The sequence below is a fragment of the Melanaphis sacchari genome, unplaced genomic scaffold (genome assembly GCF_002803265.2).
Source record: "Melanaphis sacchari strain LSU unplaced genomic scaffold, SCAv2.0 Contig23_pilon_pilon, whole genome shotgun sequence".
Lineage (NCBI taxonomy): Eukaryota > Metazoa > Arthropoda > Insecta > Hemiptera > Aphididae > Melanaphis > Melanaphis sacchari.
The window spans coordinates 3,495,344-3,507,386 of record NW_020271114.1 but is presented as its reverse complement, the minus strand read 5'-3'; the positions used below and the strand labels follow the sequence as shown (position 1 = coordinate 3,507,386).

At 22.3% G+C, this 12,043-nt stretch overlaps 1 protein-coding gene across 1 annotated transcript in view; it reads left to right on the top strand.

Moving 5' to 3' along the window:
* The first annotated feature begins 727 nt into the window (after positions 1-727).
* Positions 728-12,043, top strand: part of LOC112594679 (oxidation resistance protein 1) — a 170,084-nt gene continuing 158,768 nt past the window's right edge. Inside the window, exons 1-2 of the mRNA XM_025339613.1 lie at positions 728-806; positions 10,137-10,278. Coding sequence (XP_025195398.1) covers positions 10,187-10,278 — 92 coding nt within the window. The 5' untranslated portion in view covers positions 728-806; positions 10,137-10,186. The remainder of the gene's footprint in view (positions 807-10,136; positions 10,279-12,043) is intronic.

Sequence of the window (12,043 nt, the reverse complement as noted above, 5' to 3'; positions counted from 1 at the left end):
CTCAGGAGGTAATTTCGTTTTTCTCTATTATTAAGAATAACAGAGTAAAATGGATTCTGTTGAATGATATATTTTCATGTTATTCGTTTGGAAGATTGAGAGAACGCATGCGGGTATAATTATAACATAACGTCCTTTTAAAACTTACATAGCTATTTAAACTAGTAAGCATTTTGAACACTTAATGTAAATAACTAATAACATTTTTATAATTAACATAGATAAGTAAGATGTATAGTATACATTGGTCATCTCAGATTTTTAAAAAAAACATTGAAAACATTTTTTTTTTTATTTTGAGTATCAAAAAAAAAAAAAAAAAATAATCAATGTACCTAATAGAATTACATATTATATAGTATGAATATTACGTTTTAAAACCATAACTCTCTAAATCATATTTTGATTATATTAATTAGTAGGTTATCAAGTTACAAACGGGACAAACGCTTTAAGATAATTTGTAAGTTGCATGTATATATACATATAAAATGTAGGTATATAATATAATATATACATTATACCGTCCATCTCGTACAATAGAGCACAACATTTAATAGAGAGGATGAAGGGAAACAAAATGTCGGTGAGAGTGTATAGCGGGCGTACTACGGGGGCGCTACGTGCGGGAAACCCGGTCACCACCGGATACAAAAGTTGTTACCCCTTCGTGTCCCGATTTTTCCAGCACGTCTCCCCTTCCTGAAAGGGCCGCCGCAGTTTCCATCCGGACACCGAATCGTGAACGTCACGCCGACTCCGCCGTACACCAGCACGACGGGACATGATTCGTAAGACTAAATCAGGTACTATAGTACTTTGATGTGAAAAGTCATTTAAAAAACAAACTTTTGCTTAACATTTTTATATTAATCAGTGGGAAATGAAATTTTTTAGAATAGATTTGATTTAATGTCTGACTTTTTTTTTTATAAATTAAAATGATATTTGATTGTCTTGGAGTGTTTGTCTTCGCTGTTGATATAAAAATTTAGATATAATGATATTATCTTGTGTATCATTATTTTAGGTTTAAACGTCGAAACTAAAGTTAGGTTTAGTTTTTTTGAAAAAAATTTTTTTTTAGTTTTATAAAATTCAGTGATAGTCTTATGATCTAGGGTTAAGAAGAGTTGTATTTTATTTTATTATTTTTATAAATATTTCAAAAATAAACGATAGGTATTTAAATTACTATTAAATAAGATTTGGTCATTGCTTTAAAAAAAAAAAAAAAAATATATATATATTAATTTAAATTATGTTGTTGCTACTCTAATAAATTTCTTATGAGATTGTACTTAATTACCTTATGATTTAAATTAAAATGTAACTTATTTTTTAAAAATATAATATTTTAACTTGATAAGTAGTTAGGTAAATGCTTATTTATATTCGAGAGTATTAATATATTTTTTTAGTTGAATGAAAACGTTAATGTATGCACACACATACACAGTATTTAAAGAATGTAAGATATTAATTTTTTTCTTTTGAACGGATTAGTGAATAACTATAATTTATTAGTTTATAACACATTTAGTTTTAAACTGTTATATTAATAAGTACTCAAAACCACAAATATATTATTATATTTAGTATACATGTTAATATTTAAAGTGCTTATAACTTATATACGTTTTAATTTAACTATACTCAAAGCTAAAATCGTGTTTTTTGATAATATATTATTTTTCTATTCTGTTGAAATTAATGGATGTATATAACTTATTGTATTTAAATTTAATTTTAAATACGAAATTTAATGGAATGAGTTTTTAAATATGCCATACATTCTTCAGAAATATAATATAATATAATATTATACAATATAATATATTGTTTAGCATTCTTTAAAAAAAAAACTTGTTTCATTTAGTTTAAATTTGGTATAGATAATCTACAAATAGTGTATTATGAAATATATTTTGAATGTTTGTAAATATTAAATTTAAAAATAATATAATTAACTTAACCTTTTTTATAGCTAAGCATTAATTATTATACTTATCTATTATTTTATAATAATATGAATGAATAAACGAGATAAATGTTGTTAATATCATTTAAATTTTCTAGTAGAGTATTTATAAAATACATTCATGAAATTAGTGATGGGTATTAAGTTATAATTTGTTGATAATATTATGGTTTAATATAATATTTATTATTGTAATCATACCAAAAGAAAAAACTGATAAGAGTATATGGTAAATGATGAGTGTTTTTAAGATTTAGAAAATTTAATAGGAGCTATATTAGTTAATTTTTACACACAAAAAAATAAGGACCTATAAGATATAACTAATATAAAATTAGAGCAAATAAACTACAAAAGCTATAAACTAAAATTTAATGTAAATGCAGGACTAAGAAAATACAAATTTTGCAGTAAACGGTAATTTAATCATTAAAAAGGTGGGTAAGTGGGTATCGTTTAGCTGTACATTAAGTGTTGAGTGGGTCACTATTAAGGTTGTATTAAATTTGAATTCAATAATATTTTATTGTACCTATATGAAAAACAATTTTGATTGGAGAGGAGATTCCTATATCATTAAGTATATTTCATGGTATGTTTTTTTTTTTTTATATACATAACTATTAAAGTAATTTATTTTACTTTTAGTATTACAGTTATTTGATATATTTTTTTCTTAAAATACTGCATTTATTATAAATTCCTAATTACGAATTAGTTTGATTTTTTTTTGAAAAATTTTAATTTTAAATGCATTTGAAAACATTTTACCTATCCATATATTTTTAATATCTTTATACAGATATAAAAACAGTTTTTGTGAAATCTTGTATTAGATATTCAAGAATTTTGATCCGGTGAATAATTTTTTATCAACATTCATCGAAAAAACATAAAAAAAAAATAAAAAAATTATTATGCTTAAAAATAGATCAAAAAGAGTTAAAAACTTAAAAAAATGTATCATATAATGAAAATGATACTGTAAAAAGAAAAAATTTCAAGAATTTATTCTTATTTTTTTTTTTTTTTTTTTATAAATGTAATAAAATATTAGAAATTGTTTATAACTATTTTTTGGGTGAATATCGAATGCTGTAAAAATATGAAGTTGAAATGCTCATAAAAATTAATTTGGTTTTCCGGTAGAATTTTTTTCATACATAGGTTGAAAAACTTATGAGGAATCTTGTATTCAATTTTAAAATTTTGAGTATAATAATTAAATTTTTTATGAATTTCTAACTGAAAAATAATTTACTAATTTTCGCGATTATTATGAATTGTGTCAAAATTCTAATTTTAAATGCTTAAAAAAAATAAATATTGTTTTTATAGATTTTAGATATTTTTAATTGAGAAATGAATAACTTACAAGGAGCTTTCTATTTAAATTTCAAACATTTTTACCTTTTGAATAATATTTAATCGACATTTATAAAAAAAATAAAAATTTATTGAAAATTCCTTATGTCTATTAATTGTTTAAAAATAGTCAAACAATTTTGTTATAAATATAAAATGATTATATGATTATATAAAGTTTTGGTGAAAATTTTAAGTATCTATAGTTTTTCGTTGTTAAGTTATACCAAAAAAAAAAAAAACAAAACAAATTTTGTTAAAAATTAGTTTTGCGTAAAATATTTTGTTTTTCATAAATTTTTGTTTTTTGTTTTCTCTGATTATAAAAAACATTTTCTTTCTCAAGTATAAACTAGATCCAATTAACTATTCAAAATAATCCTTAAAGTTGAAAATGGAAGTATTTTATTAATTACTTATTAGTTATTATGTAAACATACACTAAACAAAAACATACACACACACACATTATTGTAAAATCAATACATACCTCACTCCGGTCAGAATCTAAAAATCTAAAATAGATTCTGTAATAATAGTTTTTATTACGAAATCAACAAATTTTTTGCGATCAATAAATAATAAATATGAACGTATAATACTAGGCGATTGTTTTATCGAATAACACTCATTATCAGTGACGGCCCTATAGTGTTTGCGGGGCCCGGCCCTAGGAAAAATAAATCATTACATATAGTGTAGGGTTTTTGAACTACTACCAGCGGGGCCTAGATTAAAATTTTAAAGTGCAGAGCTCGGGGCAACTGCCCTTATTGCCCCCCTCACGCCGTCATTGCTCATTATTTCAAAATATATTAACGTTTTTGAAATTTTTTTTTTTTATAATTTCCACTTGAAATAAACCAACATAAAAAAATCTCTTTATTTTTTATCGTAATATTTTTTAAGTTTTTACTTTTTTGAATGAAAACATATATTTTTAAGTCCATATTATGAAGTAGAATAGTTTTGGAGTATTTCAATACATAAAAATCGAAATTTGGATGACTAGTTAATGAGTTATAAGTTTAGACAAAGGAGTAAATTACTATAAAGTAAATAGAGTAAATTTACTGAAGTTTAAAATGAAAATTAATAAATTATACGTAACATTTCAAAGAATTAAAATTAAGTACTAGCCAAATCTAAATATTTAATATATTTCTTAAAAACAATAAAATATATTTTTTCTCATAACATTTTTTAAGGAAGGTTTAAAGACAATTAGAATAACTTGATTATATTATCTACTTGTACTATATTATATCATAAATTATTAATATAAAATAGCTGAATATTTAAAATACATCTATGTATTTAGTATAGGTACTAATGTTTATATATTATATTAACTATTTATAGTATTTATACTAAAAACAGTAAATTATTTTTCTGTATAGTAGGTCTTGAGATGGTCTCGTCATTAACAATAATTGGTAGGTTATGGTAAGTGATAGGATTTTTAAATTAGAATTATACTATTTTTATATTAGTAAGATGGTAAGGTGAACTAATTTTACCAAATACCATAGTTTGATCTTATAATGTAATATAATGTATTATTTACGAAAAATGCTTATGACAAAAAAACGTAATGATTAAGAATAAGGTAAAAAATGTATTATATATATTTAAAAAATGGCATTTTATTTAAATTTATGGACTTAAATACTTATACATTTTAAAATATGGTCTAGCTGTTATTGAGATTATTGACTTTACGATTACTATCTGCTACAATAGACTAAACAGAAAACGTTCAACCAGAACAGGCTCATTTAAATATTAATTAAAAAAGCAGAAACAACTTACCAAAAACTTTTTGTACTAGAAGATAATTAACTAACGAAAACGAACCAGCTATATTATTAGTAGTGGTGATAGTGTCAGGCGTTTTATCTGTTTCTGTCCATACCTCTAGATTAAAGAATATCCTTCCCTGTTTACATTGCACACGTTGAAAACTAAGAATATTATTCGTTAAATTGAATTTAAAATATTATAATTATTTATTTATTTAAATTTAAGCTTTTAATCTTGATACTAATTTTTAATTAAATCATTTTCATAACGAACAATGAAAATCAGTTCTTTTTATTAGTTAATAGTATATTTTAATAAATAATATAAATTATTAACTACTACTACTACTACTACTACTACTACTACTACTATTAATAATAATAATAATAATAATATGATATATTAGATTACATTTTGAATGAAATAATTACATAATTAAGGTATACTTGTAGTTTTAAAATACGTAAGTGTCGTAAGTATACTACATTTATCCATAAATTAATAACCAGTGGTATTTTTTCTGAAATTATTATAAGATTATATAATATAATATTCTAAAAACCTAATATCTAATAATAAACTAATTAATACTAGGTTGAATAAATTCCTTAATTATTCCACTAATACATTTTATTAATATTTACATTTGATTGATGTATAAATAATAAAAATAAAAATTGATTGTTTGACGTGTTAGGGGTGGTAACTAAGGTAGCTTAAAGCAATATAGGAACATAATCTATTATACCTATTTATACTCCTTGCAGTTCATGTGAAGTAGAGTTTTTTCAAAGTATTTACAGTAAACGACATGAAAGTAAACATGATTGAATATGGAAAATGGTTTGGTTCAAAATTTAAAATTAATACATTATCGGTTAAAAAAAATATGAAAATTAAAAATCGACTTGGGGTGTTTATTACACTTGTATCACTGCCGAAAGATAGTTTTAATAATATTTAAATAACCGCTTATAGTCATTTGTATGTCGTATTTGCACATATTAAATAATACTGTTTACTTGCAGGTGTGTTTTTAATACATCCACACAGGGTAGACATCACAACATTTTAGGAAATTATTTTTAAATACTTAGTTGATATATGAGTAATATTATTGTACATTATTCTATGTACACTTAAAACAAATAAAACTTAAACTAATTTACTAATCTCAGTAAATAACATAATATAGATAATGACTACCTATTAAATATAAAATGAAAATTACATAGTTATATAATATGCATATAGGTACTTAAAAATAATGCATAATTATTTTTTAAAGCCTTTCTAATTTCTTAAATTTTAGTTTTTGGCTCATAATCTGGGATTTACAACCTCTATAAAAGCTTTTTACAAAAATTTTGTTTTTATATTTCCGTCTTTTTCATAATTATTGAACATAATTCAAAATTTCAAAACACCAGTTCTAGGATAAAATCATGAAATTGCTGATGATGCACGATTCATTTAGGCTATTAAAAGAAGTACAATTTTGATTACTTGGTATGCTATGAAGGTGCTCTAGTCAGTCTAGTATCTACTACCTACTACTCTACAATCTGTGATATTCTATGGAGCGTGATTCACCAAGTATTTTCACTTATTTTTATTTAAAAAAAAAAAAATAAATATAATAATAATAATTATTATTGACAATAATTTAGTCATTCAAAATTTGATTTTTAGAATTTTTAAATATACTTAAAAATAATATTTTCACATTCTTGAGGTTTTTGTTTTACTTAAGAAGCATTCTGTGAGGTTAAATACTTCTGTTTTTCAAACGATAACGTTCTTTTCTTCTGTAAACTATTTACCAAATAATTTTTCTAAAAATATTGTAATGGATTTGGAAGATTAGGAGAATTATTTTTATTATACTATTGAGAATTGAGCATGTGTAACATAACTTTTGGAAGTCTAATGATAAGTACTTATGGATTATTTTTTCGTAAATCCAAATATTTTTTTTGTGTGATTGGTGATTGAGTCAAGTAATACAATTATTAAAATAGTTAATAATAGGTAGTAACATGATATAATTATTTTTTGTATAAATTCACTAGATATTTATAAATTATATTAGCTATTATATCCAAAATGTTTTATAAAATAAATTATTAGAGCATAAAACTTTTGTAATTAAATAATATTGACAATTGTAGAAAGTCATACATACCTACATGGGAAATATAAAATATTGCTAATTTGTAAAACTACAATGGATAAAATGTATTGATTTAAATTTCGTTGGATCATATTTTCATCAATTGTTGAATAAGTATCTGTAGGTACTTAATTTTCTTGTATGTAAGTTGTTAAGGAGGGCTTTATTGTTAAATAGTGAGCTTAAATTCTACGGTTTTGTTTTAAGAGACCCTTGATAGCTTCGATAATTATTGTATTAATTGTTTTCAGGTTTTATAAAATTTAAGGGATTTATTTTCGTGTATAGATTTTTAAGAAATGATATAGTTATGATGATATTTTGAATTTTCTATAGTTATTTAATTTTAAAACTATGATTATTTTAAGAATTTTTAAAATATTTTAGATTATTAAAAAGTATATTTGAACAGGTTTGGGTAAAATGCCCCAAAAAAGTATTTTAATACAAGATATATTTATAATTTATTTGTAAATAAATACAAGATACAAAAATATAATTTTTTTAAGATTCTAGATACCAGTATCTGAGATACATTTAAAATATAAGATATTAACCTAATCTAAATTGGTTTTAATTAAATATATTAAAAATATTAAATTCTTAATTCTTAGTTTTATATTTTATATTCTCAAATAATGAGCAAATTATGATATACTTGATGGTTGACAAGTTTGAAAATGTATGATCAACGAAGTCTTATCACTAGGGCCCAGAACTTGACGCATTCGCATTTTTTTTTCTAATACGTTTATATGGAGCTTGTTTTTATAGATATGTGATTTATGTTATGTAAAATTCAAAGGAACAATTTTTATTTTGCATTTTCGGTAAATTTTGGTTATACTGTCATTTTTTACTGATTTTTATATATTTTTTGCAGTTTTGTAGATATATTTGCATCTTTTACATTTTTATTTTATATTATTTTGACAAAAATAAATATTTGAAAAAACTCGTGTTGTATAACCTATTCCTTCAATTATTTTTCTAAAAATATCGATTTATTATTTTGTTATTATTTTGTATTACTGACATTATTTCTTATTTTCGTTTTAAATTTAATTTAGACCCTAAAATCTGTAAAAAAAACTTATTTAATGTATAAAAATATTAACTTTGTTTAGTTTGTTTATTGATTTGTGAAATGAATGATTAAAAAGTTTAATTTAAAAACGATGATTTTTTTGATGATTTATTATTAAAAACGTAATTTTTGAAAATTTTATGTAATTTTTGATATTTTTAGGGTAATTTTTTAAAGTCATTTTTGATGTTTATGGTCATTTTAATACTTTTTTTTGAGTGCATTATTTAAAAAGGTTATTAAGTTTCGGGCCTTACTTATCACTGATATATTACTTTTTATTTATTATATTTACTTTAATCTAAGTTAGATTTTTTAACATAACAAATTAATAATTGAAAATTTTAAAACTTGTTATTTTTAAAATTAGAAAAATGTTGACACAAATAAATAAAACATAATATTATTGAATGTGATTTGTATCTTAACCACAAAAAGATACTAGATACAAGTCAAAAAAGTATTTAAGTATATGATACAAGATACTTAAAAATGACGTATCTCTCTTTACTCTATAAGATACAATTAATATAGATTTATTCTAAAATATAGTCTAAAATATATTTAATCTAATAGATTTATTAGATACATTTTTTAAATATTAGTATCTAAAATACTGCCTAGCCTTACATATATAATATATATATATATATATATATGTATAAAATGTAACTATGTATTAGTGATAACTATATATGTTTATGTTGTTTAGAGTTCAAAAATTTATCATAATAGAAAAAATGTACCTAAATAGGTATAAGAATATTATGAAGTATTTTAAATAATTGTTAATTTATGTAATTATATAATTACTTTACATTAACATGGATTGAATATAAGTAGTGAACGATGGCTTGAATAAATTTAAACATTGTTAATGAATTTAAGTTGCAACTGAGATATTATTTTTTCTTCAGAAATACCTTTATCATTCTCCATACTATGCGTTCTTATCTGTTGGCAAACATATTATATCCACTATTTGTCAAAGTTTTCTCATTACAAACGACTTGTGTTGCGTGAAATCCGTCTTCACTCGTAGAGTGTCGGTTTTCGACAGCTCGTAAACAGGCTTAGAAATTGGTGGGTGCAGGGTAGAAGTTTAAATTTGATTGTTGACATCTATCTAATCGATAAAAAAGATGGAATATTAGCTACAAGCAACAGTCGACTTTCATAATATTTTTTATTACCGGAAAATGTTGATTCCTTTCTTTATAAGTTATATTTAGTTTAGTTTATTTTTTAAATTTTCATCTATTTTTTGTTTATTAAATATTTAGAAAATTATAATATATAATCTATAATAATATTATAACAACATGTAATTTTATAAGTAAGCATTTTCGTATATAACGTATAAACAATATGATCTAAATTAAAGTTAAATATAATATATTATTATTTCAAAGAAAATTGTTGCAGTCACAAAATGTTTAAAAAGTATATTCAACTTTAATTTCTTATTCATGATAAAGCAATTTTAAGAATTTGTAGTATCTATTAATCGTTTATATTTTTTTTTTTAAATTTATTTCAACCTTTTAAGATAAGGAAATATTTTTTTAAGTAAATGATTTACTTTTTGTTAATTTTTATATATTTACATGCTATTGAAGAAATAAAATAGATCTTTAATTAAAGTATCCAAATGTTTGGTATATTTTGAAAATAAATTAAATTGAAGAAAAATAGTCACTAATTTAAATATTTATATTTAATTATAGTTTAAATATCATCTGCTCATTCAACTGAAATCATCATCTAACACCAAAGAATGGCTACGTTTACAGGTGGTTCAGGACCTTCCAGGCAAAGATCTCTTAAGGATCGACTTCGAGAAGGAATCACTGGGAGCTTTAATTGGCAGTAAGTACAAAAATAAATAAATAAAATATCTATAGCAATCGAATGATCTTCACTTACTCCAGGTAAGTGGTTAAAAAAATATATGTTTTTATAATTTGTTCAAATAAATAGGTTAACCTTTGATTATACATTACGCTTATATCGGCATCATGGTGGTTAGAAAAATACATTATTCTGTAACAGATTGTTTTCTTCTGTAACAGAAAGGAAGTAAAAACTATAAATCATGTAGAAAATATTTGTTTTTATCTGAGCTCTTATAAAGAAAATTGCCGCTAGGAATCGATACTTACACAGTTACACATACACTCAAACAATGACACGTAATTTTTATTTATGACTTTAGGGGTCTGTTTCAAAATATTATTCTCTCGTCGTATACCTTTATTCCGTTTTATTTTAATATATTTATAAATACTGTATAGCTAATACACGTAGATAAAAGGTGTAATTTGGGATTTAGAGTATTTGTTATGCTCATTAAATGTATACAAATAATTTGATAAAATTATTAGTTTAATTAAAGAGTCAGTTTACATGTAATAGAGCAATACAATATGTTGAGAAAATCGTAATTTTATGATTTGAGTTTTCTTTTACTTATATTTTTTGTATTAATTAAAGTGGTAGTTAGTCAAATTAAAATTTAAGCTATATGGTTTTGTGCATTTTTTTTATTAAACCTCTCATATTAACGCTTGGATTAAATAGTTTCGTAAAACATTGGTTAATTAGATCAATTAATAATTAAACTTAAAATATAATAATTATAAACGTATCTTTCTATTCAACTAATGTTTATAATAGGTTAATTTGTTTAATTGATTTGTTATACATTTATGCAATTAACTATTGTATATGTATTATAGGTATTTAATTAATATGATTGATTAGGTAAAATATTTTTATATTTTTAATGAAATTTTGTTGGTTATGTATTTTTCAATAAAATAATATTGAATACACTTTAAATTCTTATTTCTATACAAGGATTTAATAAATACTTTAATATAATATTTTATACTATATAAGTTGTATGCAATAACAAATTATTTATTGTATTTTCACAAAAAATCTTGTTCAAACAGATATTTTGTGTATAACTTTTGATTTTCTACCCTTTCAAATAACACTGAAAACATTAAAGATTAATTTTATTAGCAATTGAAATGTCACCAAAAGGTCAGAAGAAAAGGCTTTCACACCAATGTGTTCAGAGAATGTGCAATTATATATAAATGTTTATTTCATGTCGTATTTTTTTTTTTTTTTGACAAGTTACAAGAGAAAAAAATATTTTCTTATTAATATTATTTAAAACCATAATCATCAATTTGTTATTGTCTATTGTTTTCCAGACATCATAAGATAAATTATTTGCTAAATTTATCGTGATTAGAATTCAAGAGTTAGATTGTGCAAATAGGTAGGGCAGCGTTCAGAAACACGTGAATAGATTACATACTGATTTTCAAATTGTCTAATCCAATTGCATCAGTGTGTGCAGTTTAAAATTTTTACTTTTAAAACTTATACCTATTGGTTTATTTAAAGAACTTCAGGATACACGCATATATTCTTATTTTATATCCAACTATCATAAATACATTAATTATTTTTGAACTATATTATATTTAGTATCCTTCTTTTTATACATTTAATTTATTATATTTAGGTATATTATATGCAATATGCATTTAGTGATCTAGCAATATTATTATAATTGTTAACTATCTTGTTGTACTTCGTTCAGTTACGTATTGCT